General features: G+C 47.8%; 1 protein-coding gene across 5 annotated transcripts in view; it reads right to left on the bottom strand.

Annotated features, from left to right (window-relative positions):
• Chlsn (cholesin) overlaps positions 1-8,255 on the bottom strand; it is a 103,234-nt gene extending 94,979 nt beyond the window's left edge. For 4 of the 5 annotated variants that reach the window (XR_015634121.1, XR_015634120.1, XM_087579176.1 and 1 more), the window contains exons 1-2: positions 8,186-8,255; positions 3,706-3,835 (exon numbers count right to left, since the gene is read on the bottom strand). Coding sequence is in view for 2 of the 5 variants with exons in the window: in XM_087579172.1 (XP_087435298.1) it covers positions 3,706-3,834 (129 nt within the window). In the remaining 3 variants the exon portion in view is untranslated. 5 annotated transcript variants of the gene reach the window in all.
• Between the last annotated feature and the right edge of the window lie 8,788 nt (positions 8,256-17,043).

Raw genomic sequence — 17,043 nt, 5'->3', positions numbered from 1 at the left:
ACCACAATGTAGAAACAGGTCAAAGGTACACAAGTAAACAGATATGTGGGGACCATGCAGAGCAGGCACCCGCAACACTGAGGACAAAACAATTACAGAGGACAGTGCAGCCAGGGAGCAGAGCTGAGACAAGACTTCCCACAGCAAACGGCCCAGAGCCTGGTGTGGCAGGAAGATGAATCAGACTCTAACGGTTAGTCCAAAGGCTAGTGGCAGGACTCCGCCTCTGGCCACTGTCTCGCCACTCCCCTAAGACAAGTGATGTGATTCCCAGGCACTGTTATGAAGACTAGAACCACTCACCCCAAAGGTATAGTGACAAAAACAAGGCCCGACTGACCCCTGTCTTAGCATGGCTGGGGGAGATTGGGGCAGACTCCAAGCCATAAAGTTTCCAAGTCCTCTGGATGGCTTCCTAAGAAACCACAGACTGAATGCCCACGACGTATGTGACTTTCTAAGGGGCCACAGCCGAATGACCAAGCCAGCAGCTCAGACAGCTTCCATGCAGCCTGAGCCCCATCAGGGAGGACCCGACTTGGATGAGAAAGGCCACTGGGGACCTAGATGCCACTGACTAGCTGGCTGTACACATAATCTTTGTGGTGTGTGCACACAATGCATGTGAGTTCTACCTTTGTCACATGTGCTCAAGTTTTGTTACCTGCAACTGCTCTGCTGTGTCTAAGGTTTTCCTGACTTTCAGTCTTTAATTGGCAGAAGAACAAACTCAGCTAGGACCCCTCCATGTCAGTTACACTCGTGACTGCAAAGCTAGTAATTTACTACCCATCCTAGCCCTGACCGCGGCAACTTCTCAAAAGACAAACCAGCCAAACAACGACAAGGACAACAACAAAAGCATGCACTGTTCTTTTCGCCAGTGACTAGTCACTGTCTATGCATCCAGCCTGACCAGTCCTGGTGTGGGACAGTCTGGTCTCCACAGCTGATGATCTATTGCCATCAGCCTTCACCAGCATCCACGGTGTGAATGCAGAGAGACAGAGACACAGTCAGAAACACAGCCACCTCCTGGCTTGCCCCACCTCATATGGGTGCCAGGCAAGCCAGTGTGGCTCAGCCCGTGGTCCAATCAGCCCTTCCCAAGTACTAACACTTCCTACGGCTCCATCTGCAGCTCTTTGCTGTAAGGAGTCTGGAAGGACTAAGGCAGAGATGGGGACCTGGGCTCCAGGAAGGGCTTCCTTCAGTCGACAAGGACCAGATGCCTGTGGTGCAGGGCATCACCAAGAGTAGGGAATTACTGTGAACTCCACCTCTCACCGAGGCCCACAAATCTGCTGCCTGTGTGAATCCAGGAAGAGGGAGGCAGCAGGGCCAGGGCCTTCTCAGACCAGCAGCCAGGAAACAGGAACTAGTCTGGTGGGGTATTTGAACCGCCCCTGTGCAAGGATAACGCAAACCACCCACTCCTCCAGGGCCTCGGGGTCAGGGCACCATACAAGCAGGGACTCAAGCAAGGCACCCACACACTGCAGGCCCCGGCACCAAGACCCAGAGGGCAGTGGTCTAAGCAGGCAGCAGTTCCACAGGGCTCAGAGCCACAAGTGGAACTTGGGTTCCATGGAAACTGCTCCCCAAGGGGCAATGAAATTCCCAGCACTTGAGGATACTTGGGCGGTCCTGGCGCAAGCACAGAGCACTGGGCTGTGGGAAATGCTGTGCGGGCCCTGGGAGCTCCCTATACTGACACTTCTGGGAGGACAATGGAGTGGCCCAAGTAGGAACAAAGGCCTCTTCCTTCCCTGCTGCAGAGTCTTGAAGTTCATTTAGAGCCTCAGCATGACAGGACTGGACCGGAATAGTACTTTTCATGAGTTCCCAGGTGCTGGCTGACTGCAGGCCTTGCTACCATCCTTCTTGAATGCTTGGGCTCGGCTTTCCCTATTTTTCCTTTAAAAAAATAGGCCTGACACATCCTTCTGACAAGTTCCCATGAGAACCAAAGGGAAAAATGTTTTTGTCCACAGAGATCAGCATTCCTAAGCAGAGAAAGGGTTCATTCTGTATGCAAGATTGGCTTCTAGAAACAGGAGAAGGGGACCTAAGGCCCTGAGTCCCTGAGCTACAGTCCCTAAGTCACAGTGGCCACAGAGAAAGGCTGCCTGCCAGCCGGGAAACGCCCTGGTCTCCATTCGGCACGAGTGTGGCTTCCGACCTCTATTGGTCAGTCTCCTGCTGCCCAGGCCACCAGAACATCACTGGCTTGGAGGAAGGCCAGTGCGCCCGGGGCCTCATGGAACAGCCCAGAGCTCCTGCCTCCCAACACCTGTATCCAGAAAAGCAAACACAGCCTGTGGCTCCCCTGCAAACTCTGGGCTCCCAATCAGACCAAGATGGAGACAGAGAGAGAGAGAGAGAGAGAGAGAGAGAGAGAGAGAGAGAGCGCAAGCGCACAATGCAATGCACAGGGAGTACACCACGTTCCTTGCAAGTCCATGAACAACCTAAGGAGGGCTGGGAGGCTGAGGCGGGGCTGTGCGGTTGAGCTGTTGCTTAGCACGGAGAACGCCTTGGGTTCCACCCCCCAGCGCAGTGGAATAGAAAATGCTTTGCCAGGTGTAACGTCGCACACCTATAATCCCAGCACTCAGGAGGAGGCAGTGAGTTTGCAAACCTGAGGCTGTCTGAGCTACATAATTAGAGAACAAAAAGTCCCACGGGGCCCAGCCACAGCGTCACGTGTGCCTCTGACCATGGTTTATTTCTGCTAAGTAACAAATCTGGAATATTAGTATCTGATGGTGTCTGGAGGGCTGTAAGCAGCTACTATTAAAGGTGACTCACCGTCAATGAAAGAATTTAATACCTAGAACTTCGAAGCTAACAAAAAGATTTTAAATGTTAAAATTTCATGTATCTGTGGCCAACAATATGGCTCAGCAGGTAAAGGAGCTTGCTGTCAAGCCTGATGATCTGAGTTCAATCCCACGTTGGTGGAAGGAGAGAACTGAATTCCCTGAGTTGTCTGCTGACTTTAACACACACACCATGAAGGTACACACATGAATACATTAATAAATGTTTAAAAAAATTTTACATTTAAATGTAAATCTCCATATACATGGCAGATACACATTATAGGGTGAAAAACAAACCCATACAATGGTTAGCATCATTCATACCCTCTCTCAGTGAATATTAAAATATATCATTTGGGCCAATAAGATGGCTCCTGGGTAAAGGTGACTGCTACCAAGCCCGATAACCTGAGTCTGCTCCTTGGAACCCACAGTGTGGAAGGAGAGACCTGACCCCCTCTAGTCGTCTATTGACCTCCAGACTGGTACCATGAGATACAAGGATACACACATGAGTAAATAAAAAGGGTTAATTTTTTTTCCATAAAGCATGAAGGATTTTGTTTACTGGTGCTGGGTTCAAAGGCAGAGTCTCCCACATGCTAAGCAAGTGCTCTACCACTAAGCCAGGGCCTGGTCCCTAGACTTGAGTTTTTTAGACACAGGTTCCTGGGCCACACCCCAGGCACACATCAAAGAGAGAAGCATCCAGAGGACATAGCCAGGAGGCTCCGGATCCCAGACTCTCCACCTGACCAGGATGGTTCATTACAGTCCACAGCAAACACGGGCACACGTGAACCATATAAGTTCCTGTCTCACAGCCATTTCAGAAAGCACCAAGCACGCCATGTGTGCGGCTCCTCGCAAAGTCACTTACCACGGGGCTGGCCGCCTCCTTGCCTGGCCTAGCTTCAGATGCCCTCGGCGTCTCCTCTGCCGGTGTTATCTTCTGCTTTTTACTCTCCTTTGCTGTCCGCTCGAGACCTTTTCTCTTCTGTTTCACCATCCTGGAAGAGCCCACAGAACGCTGTGTTGTTAGAGTGGAGAGGGCAGTTTCTTATTCTAACACAAACGGAGCTTTGAAGACAATAAGCTAACCAGGACAATGGCTGCTGATAAAATGCTTCCTGTACAACCAGGAGAACTTGAGCCTCAGAATCTATGGGGAAAAAAAAGCCAGGTATGGCAATGCACATCTGCAAAGCCAGGGAAGGGAAGCATCCCTCGAGCTCACTGGCCAGTCAGCCTGGGTGAGCTCCAGGGTTGGTGAGAAACTATGTCTCAAAAAATAAGATGGAGAGCAATAGGTACCTGATGGTCCTCTCACCTGCAAACACATGCATTCACATGTCCATGCACACACACGTGCGCTCATGCATGAACACACGCACCCAACATTTAATGCGAAAAGATGATCAAAGCATACGCCACTGTAGATCTAGCAATGGCCACTGTCAGGAGTTCCCCTTTAACACGGATATCTAATTTTTCCTTTTCTTTGACTTTAAAACAGGGTTTTACTAAATGACTCAGGCTGGCTTCTTGAGCTCACTCTGCAGCCCAAGTGGGACTTGAACTTACGAGGCTACAGCTTCCACTAGGGATGGCAGGCCTGGTCCACAATCCCCGAGGCTGTATTTCTAACTCACCAACAACACTGGATAGAAAGATTAAGAGCAACAGCGAGGCACCACAGTGACATACTCTTCTAATCCCATACTTGGGAGGCAGAGACAGGCAGATCTGCGGAAGTTCTGGGTTACCCTGAACTACATAGGGAGTTCCAGGACAGCAAGCATTATATCTCTGAAAGAAAGATTAAGCATAACGCCATCTTTGGACTGGAGAGATGGCTCAGCAGTTAAGAGCACTGGCTGCTCTTCCAGAGGTCTTGAGTTCAAATCCCGGTAACCACATGGTAACTCACAGCCTACTGTAATGAGATCTGATGCACTCTTCTGGTGTGTCGGAACAGTGTACATAAATATAATAAAATAAATAAATCTTTAAAAGCAAAACAAAACAAAACCCCCACCATCTTTACTATTCCTTAATTACCATATATTAGTGGCCGGTTTCATCTTTTCCAGGGTGTAGGCTAAGCCACACCCCTATGCAAGCTATGAACAGTATTATACCCAATCGCAGGCGAGGCTAAGAAGCCCTGAGGGGTCTGAGGTGTTCTCCGAGCTGGTGCAGAGCCCTGAGGCACTCCTAAGGACTGAATGAAGCTAGATATGAGGCACTGAGATAAATCAGTGCTTCCTGTGAGGACTGCTTCCTCACACAGCAGGAAAAACAGGAGCTCCCAACCAACACGCAAGGTAGGGAAGGTGGCACGTGCCCCCGGGAGGCTGAGGCAGGACTGTCACTAGCTCCAACCCATCCTAAACTAAGAGCCTGCCTCTGCACACGGTGGCACACATGCAATTCCAGCACTCAGGAGGCAGAATTAGGAGGAGCTTAAGATGCTCCAGACCAGCCTGGAACTTGAAAGTGAGAACCCCCCCCCCAAAAAAACCAAAACACAGCAAAGAATGATTACAAGGCTGGCGATGCAACTTAGTGGTAGGAAGAAAGGTCACACATACAATCCCTAGTGCCAAAAAGAAAAGGAAAGAAGGGGAAAGAAGAGAAAAAGAGGAGGCTCAGCATAATGGGAAGGATGAGAAAGATCTAGAAGCTGTGAACACCCCAGAGGATAAATCTACAGTCATATAACCCTCCTGTGTGAGGCCGTGAACCTGCAGGCCTGCGGCCCAGGTGGGCAGGCATCAGGGCAGCCCTGTCCCATTGGAGCAGACACTACCAGGGCACATAGAAATAATATTATACTACTCTAGAATCAGAAAATTCCAAGCTCTCTCTATTTTTTTTTAAATTAAGCCTCCCCCATTAAAAAAAAAAAGAATATTTGAAGCCAGAGGATACAAATTCAATTAGCAGTGTAATAAGAAATCTTAAAAGAAGGAGAGAATGTTGACACAGGGACACTGGAAATAGGGGTGGTGACGCCAGACAATTACCTCGTTAGAGAAATAAGGAAAGTTCAGCAAATATTTACACACTGCTTAGGAGAGAAGCAAGGCCTGTGCTCACCCTGGAAGTTAGCATTAAAAAGTTAATCAGAAAGTCAATTTGCGGAAAAGAAGAAAAAGATGGTTCTACATTATAAGGTTCTAGGAGACAGCAACTCGAAATTGAGGCAATGAGTGTTCTAGCAAGCATCTGCGTTTGTTTGCAGTCAAACGACTTTCAACAACCTTGCCATGACAATTCAAAGAGCAATCTATCCAGCGACAGCTGGAGAACAGCAGAAGAGCCGTGGGGAGGAGTGGGCATGAACCTCAGAATGAACGCAGAGTGGACCAAACCCACATGCAGAAGAGCCCAAGCCTACTACACTTATAGGGTCTCACAACATAGACCAGGCTGACTTTGAACTCAGAGAGATCTACCTGCTTCCGCCTCCTGAGAGTCAGAATTAACGGGCCAGCCTGAGATTGTTACAATTTCCACAGCTGAACACTCATGGCCCTGGAGAACACTGTGATCTCTCAGATAAAATATTGATAACTAGATAGTCTAAGGAAAAAGAAGCTGGACTACCTCATAACTAAAAGCTTCTGTCCTTGGGCTGGGGAGAGGCTCAGTGGTTACGAGCTTTTGCAGAAGGCCCAAGTTTACTTCCCAGTACCCATATCAGGCAGCTTAAAATTGACTATAACTCCTGCTCCAGATCCAATAGCTCTGTTCATACACAATTAAAAATCCAATATAAAGGTGCTAGAGAGATGGCTCAGAGGTTAAGAGCACTTAATACTCTTACAGAGGACCCGGGTTCAGTTCCCAGCACCCACATGGTGGCTTACAGCTGCCCAAAACTTTCTTATCTCTACCTTGAATCTCACCATAGGAGAGGTGAGATTACATATTCACACCACTGCATCCAGCTTTTTATGTAAGTCCCAGGGATCGAACTCAGGTTGTCAAGCTTGTGTGGCAAGTGCTTTTACCCACCCTGGCCTGGCCTAACTAGTGAGTTTCAGGCCTCACTGTCACAAAAGTACAAGGTGGATGGCTTCTGGGGACCCCTAAGGTTGACCTCTGGCATGCACATGCACACACAGGCGCACGCACACATGCACACACACGTGCACGCACACGCACACGCGCGCGTGCACGTACACACGCACGCACGTGCACACACACACACACACACACACACACACACACGCACACACGCTGTGAATTTCAGAACGGGCAAAGGTCTTGAACAGACATTCAAGAACATGAAAAGATGCCCAACTTCACTAGTCCTTTAGGAAATGAAACCAGAGACACTGACTGCTTCCTGCAGGAACAAAATTAGACAGAGGGCTAGAGCTCTCAGTGGGTAAAAACATTTGCTGCACAAGCTTGACGATATGAGTTTGATTCCTGGGACTTTCATAAAAAGCTGGATGCAGTGTGTGAATCTGTAATCTCACCTCTCCTATGGTGAGATGGGAGGCAGAGACAGGAGAATAAGCCTGGGGTACACAGTGCAGCAGCAGAAACCCGAAAGTCTATGCCTCAACAAGCTCAGAGAAGGAAACAGACTCCCTAAGTTGCCTCCATGGTACCTAAGACCACTAACGAGAGATTTTCTCCAGTCTAAAACCTGGGCTCACTAGATCTGGGATTCCTATTCTGTCCTCTGTTTTGTCCCAGAGCCTTGGGTGACACCAATACATAAAAGGAACCCGAAGAATCTTTTTGCGTATTTTTTTTCCGGAGCTGAGGACCGAACCCAGGGCCTTGCGCTTGCTAAGCAAGCGCTCTACCACTGAGCTAAATCCCCAACCCCTTTTTGCGTATTTTGAAACTGAGTCTCATTTGGAAGACATGGCTGCACCGCAGCTAGCAGCAAATTTTTTCAGCCCCATCCTCCAGGATACTTGAGACCACAGCAGTGTACCACTTTGTGAGGATGGATACGTGGTAGGACTGTTGGGCGCATAGAAAAGTGGGTGGGTGGATGGGTAGGTGGATGAAGGATGTGGATGGATGGATGGATGGATGGATGGATGGATGGATGGATGGATGGATGGGTAAATAAGTGAGTAGGAGGATGGATAACTGGGTAGAGAAGTGGATGGATGTTTAAGTAGACAGAGGAGTGGGCGAAGGGCTAAGTGGACGGATGTTTCCATAGGGGTGAATGGGTAGGTGAGTGGTTGAATGGATCTATGGAGATGCACGTGGAGGGCTGGGCAGAGATGCACAGTCGGGTCCAGTACGCCGTCTCCCCGGGTAGCTGCGATTCCCCCACCCCAAACTCCCGCGCGCACCCCCAGAACCCGCTGAACACGCACCTGCAGCTCCCACTCTCACACACTCTGCCACGCGCCTCCACCACCAGCTCCGCAGGTTCCGCGCTGTCACGCCCTCAGAAGACCGCCGCTATCCATTGGACCAGGCCTGCGTCCGTCTTCCACCCAGCCAATAGCCGCCGCATGGCGGGCTCAGCCTCGGCGCAGGATACTGGCGTCATCTTCTGAGCTGAGAGTGCAGGCAGTTACCGGGGCAACTCCTGGTGGCGTGGGCAGGGGCGGCCGAATTCTGGCCGCTGATTCTAGGCTGGAAAGTTGGAACATCGCTCAGAGAATTCCAGCATGGTAAAATTAGTAAAACCAAGGTGTGCCTGGCTTGGAGGTGCACGCCTTTCGTCCCAGCCCTAAGAAAGTTGAGGCAGGAGGATTAGGAATTCAAGGTATCCTCCTCTATATAGGGAGTTCGAAGCCAGACTAAATTGACAATAGACCCTGTTTTAGCTTATAATTCCAGCACCAAAGAGATGGAGACGGGAGGATCAGAAACTTGGGGTCTCTTTGAGATTCATAAAGGCCAGTGAGATGGCTCTGATGGTAAAAATGCTTCTTGTAAAGCTTGATAACGTTAGTTTGATACCAAGGATCTCTAAGTCAGAAGGAAAACCAATTCCCACCAGTTGTCTAATGACCAACACACACACACACACACACACACACACACACACACACACACACACACTAAATAAGTAAATAAACTTTTTAAAAATCAAGATTTGGAAAAGACAAAAGCTGAAAAATGAACGCAAAAGGAGGGTGAACGACTGGAGACATGGCTCAGCGGTTAAGAGCACTGGCTGCTCTTCCAGAGGTCCTGAATTCAAATCCTAGCAATCACATGGTGGCTCACAACCATCTGTAATGGGATCCAGTGCCTGCTTCTGGTGTGTCTGAAGACAGCTACAGTGCACTCATATATAATAAATAAATAAACCTTAAAAAGAAAGAATAGTATATGTGCCATTTTAAAACAACAGTTATACATTTCATGTATGTATATGTATGTATGATGTACACACACACACACACACACACACACACACACAGAGTAGTGAAAAAGTAAAGGGTCAGGTATAGCTGTCATTGGCCTTGCAACAGGTCCCCAGACCTTAGCACACTGACTCCATGTTGGAAGTACCATTCAGGCTGTAAAACTTAGCACACAGACAGAACCAGCAGCCAAAACTAAAACAAGGGTCTAATCCAGCACAGTCCATATAGCTCTGGGAAAGTCTCAGCATATACTGACCTTGCTCTCCAGCTTCTGTAGTTCTGCTTCTGGCTAACTCTTCTTTCTAACTGTACGTCAACTCAGGACATGGTTTTAGTGTTTACCCGGAGAAAGACTCACTACTATACTAGGATCTCATCACCCAGTGCAGTCACCGGCCAGCTAATAAAGACTTCCTATTTGCTTAAGTCATGTCTGAGCAGTCTTCTCTTGTGAGTACTCCACAATAGCCTTTCATTCCAGCATCGCGGCAGAGGCAAATGGATCTTTACAGATGTGAGGCCAGCCTGGTCTACATAGTGAGTTCCAGGCTACACAGTCAGACCCTGCCTCGAAAATACAGATGGGGTGGGGGTGATGTAATTAGAACTGAAGTTCTTGCTAATTCCCTGGATTCCCTCCTTAGCACCACAAAAAATAAAATAATAATAGTAGTAATAGTAGTAGTTGTTGTTGTGGTTTTTATCTGGGCCTGGTAGCATAGGGATATATAATATCTCAGAAAAGAAGGAGGAGGAGGAGGAGGAGGAGGAGGAAAGGAAGGAAGGAAGAAAGAAAGGAAGGAAGGAAGGAAGAAAGAGAGAAAGGGGAAAGACAGAAAAAAGAAAAGAAAAGGAAAGGGGAGAGGGAACCAGTGATACAGCTCAGTAGGTAAAGTTCTTGCTGAGTTCCGTTGCCAGAATTCACACAAACAAACAAACAAACAAACAAACAAACAAACAAACAAATAAATAAATAAATAAAGCTATTCCTGTTGCCAATGTTGTAATCATGGCACTGGGGAGGAAGGGGATCCTGGAAGCTCAGTACAAAGAAAGGAAGAAAGCAAGGAGGGAGGGTGAGATCGGTTGTTCTGCGGGAGCCCAGTGGATTTAGCCGTACAATCTGATGAGGGCAGAGAACTAAAGGGGGTGGGGTGGGATAAAGAATAAATCCTGCACAGTCAGCCCGACGTTTAAGCCAATTTTTCCAAGGGGTTAGTTGATTCTAGAAGAGACAGCCAAAACACTGAGAACTCGAAAGAGATTCTGACAGATTTGGAGGACCAGATTCTAAAACTGGGTCTCTGAGTTGGAGCCCAGAGAGGCTACCATGTAGGAGACAACCTGAACCAGAGGTCCAGCTGCCTTTGCAGAGGCGTTATGATATACACCTAGGGTTCACATCCCTTTCAGAAACTGCATCCTAGGATTTATTGCTGATACTGCTAGCCAACTGAGAAGAGACGGTCAATTCCTTGTGAGGTAGAATAGAGAGAAGGGAAATTATCAAGCCATTAGAAAAGACAGGGACTGCCTTACCTGAGTTTTGTTGAAGCCTCTAACAGGCTGAGAATCAAGAACTCCAGCTCAGCTGGCATTTGCTGTGAAAGCGGCCAACACAGAGATAACAATTCTTCTGTATGAAGATACGTTATCTTAAAATAGCCATAGACCAGGCTTAAGGCCAGAGTGTGTATGACTATGAGTGGACCTCATTCTCCTAGTTTCTGGGAATCCTAAACAAGACGGTTAACTCCCTTTACTGTGAAGTTACCCCAACGTCCTGTATTCCTCAGAGCTGGAGTTTTATCTTGTCAGTTGTAGTTGTCAGATGCCACTCAGGACCCATCCTGTGGATTTCTTTTTGGTTCCTTAGTGACCCTCAGAGCAGTGGTTCTCAACCTATGGGTTACAACCCCTTGGGGGAGTAATTTCACAGGGGTCACCTAACATCATCAAAAAAACAAAACAAAAAAAAACACACACACAGATAGTTCCAATTCATAACAGTAGCAAAATTAGATAAGAAAGTAGCAACAAGGGGCTAGAGGGATGGCTCAGTAGTTAAAAGCACTGTCTGTTCTTCCAGAGGTCCTGAGTTCAATTCCCAGCAACCACATGGTGGCTCACAACCATCTATAATGGGATCTGATACTCTTTCTGGTGTGTCTGCAGACAGCTACAGTGTACTCATATACATAAAATAAGTAATTATTTTTAAAAAAGTAGCAATAAAAATAATTTTATGGGGGAGGGGGGTGTCGGTCAGCACAATACCAGGAACCGAAAGACCTGCTGTCCCTTCCTCCCAAGTGCTGGGATTAAAGGTTAGTGCCACCACCGCCTTGCCCAACTCTGCCTTGATGGTGTGGCCAGATCAATAAGCTGATCTGCCAGCTGTGCCAATGGAAGCTATCTATACACACTTCAGGTGTCTAGGGAGGGCGCCAGTCTCCATGGTAACAGTTTCATCTTCAAAACCTTTATGTTTATGGTTTTATGGTTTTATTAGCATGTTAGTTATAATAATGCCATTTTCATACATGTATGTGACATGTTCACCCCTCCACCCTTTCTTGCTCTCTTTTCATTCCTGTTGACTCTCTTTCTCTTCCCAACTCCTCCCCACTTTTTTTTTTTTCTCCGACACAGGGTTTCTCTGTGTAGCCCTGGCTGTCCTGAAACTTGCTCTGTAGACCAGGCTGGCCTTGAACTCACAGAGATCCACCTGCCTCTTCCTCTGGTATGCTGGGATTAAAGGGGTGCACCACCACTGTCTGCCCCCAACTCTTCCCCTTTCGACGTTCATGTACATATGAGTTGAACTCAGAGCTTCTTGTGTGCCAGGTGAGCACTCTACCAAGTTACGTCGCCAGCCCAGCCATGTGCCCCAACAACAATGGTTATATGGCTCAGTCTTTTCCTATCCACTCTATATGTATTTGGGGCCTTCTGAACTTTCTTTTCTATTTTACTTGGCTGTCTTTCACATTTACATATGTGTGTGCCTGCGCGCACACGCGCGCTCGCGCGTGTGTGTGTATGTGGTATGTGTGTGTATGTGGTGTGTATGTGATATGGTGGCGTGGGGGGGTCTGTGGACACATGTGTAGTGTGCATGCGTGTGTGTGCAGGTGAGTGTGTTGTGTGTTGTGTGTGTGTAGTATGTGTGTGTATGTGGTATGTATGTGGTAGTGTTGGTGGTGTGTGCGTGTGGGCAAATGTGTAGTGTGCATGTGTGTGTGTGCAGGTGAGTATGGTGTGTGTGTGTGTTCTATGAGTGTGTGTTTGTGCTCTGGCAAGTGTGTGTGGGTGTGTGTGCACACACAGGGGGGTGAGTGTGTGGTGTGTAGTGGGCATGTGTTGTATATGTGTACATGTTCATGTGTGTGTGCACACATGTGTATGGAGGCCACAGGTCTGCATCTGGTGTTCTTTTCTATCGCTTTGCCATGTTACTTTTTGAGACAGGGTCTTTTACTGACCTCAGAGTTTACAGGTTCGTCAAGGCTCGCTCACCAGTGAGCTCCAGCAATCCTGTCTCTGACTCTCCAAGGCTAGAGTTATGCAGGAGAACCATCTAGCTTGGCATTAAAACAAACAAACAAACAAACAAAACCAAAACAAAACATGGATTCTGGGAATGCAAGCTCAAGCCCTCATCTCCATTCAGCAAGTACTTAACCAACTGAGGCACCTCCTGGGTCACGTTTGCTTTTAATCTGAATTTAAGCCCTGACTTCCTCACATCCGGAAGCAAGCTTTGCCGCTGATATTTCTAGCCAAGATCAGCCCCGCTGTGTAAACTAATTTAGGGAAAGCAATGGACACTGTCAGGATGCTGGCTCAGCCAAATACACTTTCCATCGATCTGTATCTGCTTCTCTTCTACTCCAGACACTAAATATCCCAGGCTAGCCTCAAGCCACCAATTTTCCTGCCTCAGCCTTCCTAGTGCTGGGAGGATAGGCGGATGCTGCCGCATCCTGCTTTTTGATCTCAGTCTGTGGAGTGGATGATACATGAGTCTCAGTTCCATGCCATAGAGGTGGTCTCTGGGCCTCACTAGGTTTATCATTAAGTGCTCCGTCCTTTCTGGTTGTACAAATGGTGTCTTCTCTCCCATTTGATCTCTTAGCTGCTATTCATGAGACTGAAAACCATTGATGGCTGGGTTGTTTAGGGATGGAGCTGACATATATGATCTCTGCTGATCTCTGCATTCCTTTGTGTGCATGTGTGTATTTGCATCTGCATCTACGTGTGTGGAGGTGCCCATATGTGCATGCATGTGCAGAGGTGCCCATATGTGCCTGCATGTGCAGAAGAGGTGCCCATATGTGCATGTGTGTGCAGAGGCCAGAGGCCAATGTTAGTTTACCCCTGTCACTCCTACATTAGTTTCTTTTTTAGATCATCTCACTGTGTAGCTCTCGCTAGCCTGAAACCTGCTATGCAGACTGGGCGAGCCCCAAATTCACAGAGACCCAGCTGATCCCGCCTCTGCCTCCTGAGTGCCAAGATTAAAGGCAGGCAGGTGCCACCCTGACTAGCTTCACCTTACTCTTAGAGACAGTTTCTTCCTAAACCTGGAGCTCACTGGTTCATCGAGGCCAGCTGACCATCACGTCCAGGGGTCCTTGTGCCTCTGCTTCCCAGACCTAGGGTTATGGATGTGTGCTACCGTATGGGGTCTGGGGATCCAAACTAGGTCCCGACGCCTAGACAGCAGACACTTCCCCCACTGAGCCATGTCCTCAGCCCCAAATACTGTCATCACAATGTCTGAGACTAACTCTCGTTCCCTCTTCCTTTGAGGCCATATTCCCTGAGCTCCATGTTAGCCCAATACCATTCCCTCTTCTCTCTGTCTGTCTGTCTGTCCTCCTTCCCTCCCTTTCTCACCTCTCTCCATTACTTACTATTACAATAGTTTATCTATCTGGGTACAGTGACTCAGGCCCATCATCCCACACCGTAGAGGCTGAGGCAGGAGGATGGAGAAGTCTAAGTCAGTCTGGAACATAGTAAGATCCTATCTCAAAGACACAAAAGCCAACCCATTTACCATGACCACAGTCTGTCTCTCTCTCTCTCTCTCTCTCTCTCTCTCTCTCTCTCTCTCTCTCTCTCTCTCTCTGTTTTAAATTTTTCACTTTTGAGCTAGGTGTGGTGACACACATCTTTAACCCCAGCACTCGTAAGTCTGGTCAGGAGAATCTCTGTGAGTTTGAGGCTGAGGCTAGCCTGGTCTTCAGTGTGAGTTTCAGGACAGCCATAGTGAGATCCCGTCTCAAAATTTTTTTTTATGTAGTTTTGAGTTTTTACAGGTACTACCTCATGTGTGATTGGGCCGGTGTCACCGCGTGAGTGTGGAGGTCAGAGGACAACTTGCGAGCTTTAATTCTCTCCTTCCACCACGTGGGGGCTGGGCCTCAAACTCACCAGGCCTTGTGGGGAAGTGCCTTTACCTAATTTACCCATCTTGCCAGTCCAGTAAATGGATGTTTAAACTGACTTCATTATTCCTCTGAAAACTCTAAAAATAAAAAGCACTAATGACCCTCCTCCAGGCTTGCAGCGTGACTAAATAAAGAGGAGGAAATGCGTTTCAGCTGTGACCTTAGCTGCTGTGCCGACCATAGGCAGCACGGTGGATCCAGACAGACTACGGCTACACCCTCCCCGCCACTTTCTAAGACTCTCTGGCTCAAACTCAAACGGAATCAAACTGGTTTTTCTTCCCTTTCTTTGTTTCTGTGCTGTTGTTGGGGTCCAGGAATCACCTCACAAACCACGTTAACACTGAGCTCAGTTCGACAGGGATAGTTATTGAGTACACACCCCAGGACTGGTCATCCAGGGCCATGGTCCAGATTCAGGAACTGAGCCATGACCCTGAGTTACGATTCTACAGGATTCTAAAGCCCCACATCCACAAACATCTGTGCCAAGTTATTCCACCAAACATGCCTTTGTTGTACACTTATCCTGCTTCCATTGATTGGGGTACTCAACTGTGGCAAGGGACTTGTCCAATATTTATGTCCTCACTTGCCAACCAGGATGTCACTTACCCACGTACATGTCTCTTTCTGCCAAGTAGGATGTCAGTTCCCAGGGAGGTCTTGGGAACTTAAACTTTACTGGACTACTACTCAAAATGAAAGTCTTATTCCAAAGAGTTTCTTATATTGGTGCAGGTGTCTCTCTTATGTTGGGGTCCATCCCAGGGGGCAATTTATAAGGGTAAATATCATAAACGCTTATACATAGGTGCAGAAAATGCTGCTGGGAGGCTGGTTATGGTGGGCAAACTATATAAAACAGTGATTGGTGACTTCTGTCATGATTGGTTTCCAAGGGCATGAAACATAACAGAATATGTAATCAACCTTGGCATTAGAGAGTTTCCTAGTAACAACAGAGACCTAAGAGAGTGTGTCCTTATAAAGGCAGGCTATCCAGGTAACAGTTACCCAGGCCTTAATAGTTGTCTGTGTGTGTATGTACAATATGTGTGTGTGTGTGTGTGTGTGTGTGTGTGCGCGTGCATGTGCCAGAAGACAGTGAGCAGCTTCTCTGAACATTTAACTAACAGCCATACACACTCCAGTCTCTTAGTGATATGATTACAAAGTATTTTTTAATTTTTGATTTATTATGTATGCATGTGCCTACCATGACACCAGTGTGGGGTCAGAGGACAACTTGAAGGGATACTTGGTTAGCAACTTGACTACATCTGAAATTAACTTAAAAACCCAAAAAATGGCCCAGCAGTGGTGGCACACCCCTTCAATTCCAGCACTTGGGAGACACGGGTAGGTAAGTCTCTGTGATTTCCAGGATAGCCAGGAGTACGCAGATAAGCTCTTTCTCAAAAAGCAAAGCGAAGCAAAGCAAACCCAAAACATAAATGGGGCACATCTGTGAGAGATTTAAAATTATGTGTGTATGTGGGTGTGGTGGGCCATGGGAAGTGGCACTATTAGGAGGCGTGGCCTTGTTGAAGGAAGTGTGTCACTGTGTAGGTGGGCTTTGAGGTCTCCTGGTGCTCAGTCCTCACCCAGTGAGGCTGCCTTGGGATCAAGATGTAGAACTCTCAGCCCCTCCTCCAGCACCATGTCTGCCTTCACAATGTCATACTTTCCACCATGATGATAATGGACTCAACCTCTGAAACTATAAGCCAAGCCAGATGAAATGTGTGCCTTTATAAGAGTCGCCTTCGCCATGGTGTCTCCTCACAGCAATCAAACCGTAACTGAGAAAGTGAATGTCTGTGTGCGGCTATGTGCACCTGAGTATAGATACCTGCAGAGGCCCGAGGGGTCAGATTCCCTGAACCTCATTGTTAACACTCTGGCATGGGTGCTGGGAGTCAAACTTGGATGCCTTGGAAAAGCAGTATGTGCTCTCGGCCGCTGAGCAAGGAAAATAAAACAAGTCACTCTTATCTCAGACAAGAAGAGCAGTCAGGCCAGCTTCCCCTCTCACACGCCTCTCAAGACCCTTGAAAATGTGGGCCAGTGGATAAAGTGCTTGCTGCCAAGTGTGGGAACAGGAGTTCAGATCCCCAGGACCCAAGTGAACAAGCTGACAGCTATGGCAGCTGCCTGTAATCCCAGTGCTCAGGAGGCAGAGACAGAGGAATCCAGGACCCCCTGGCTAGCCAGACTGGTCGAATCAGTCAACTCTGGGGTTCTATTGAGAGAGCCTGCCTTGATGGATAAAGTGATGGAAAGTGATCAATGAAGATGCCTTATATTAACTTCTAACCTATATATACACACACATGCACACACATCCACATATACGTGCCACACATGCATGTCCACAATATACAT

This window comes from Rattus norvegicus, chromosome 12, assembly GCF_021556685.1.
Source record: "Rattus norvegicus strain SHRSP/BbbUtx chromosome 12, alternate assembly SHRSP_T2T, whole genome shotgun sequence".
NCBI lineage: Eukaryota > Metazoa > Chordata > Mammalia > Rodentia > Muridae > Rattus > Rattus norvegicus.
This window is presented reverse-complemented; position numbering and strand designations above follow the sequence as displayed.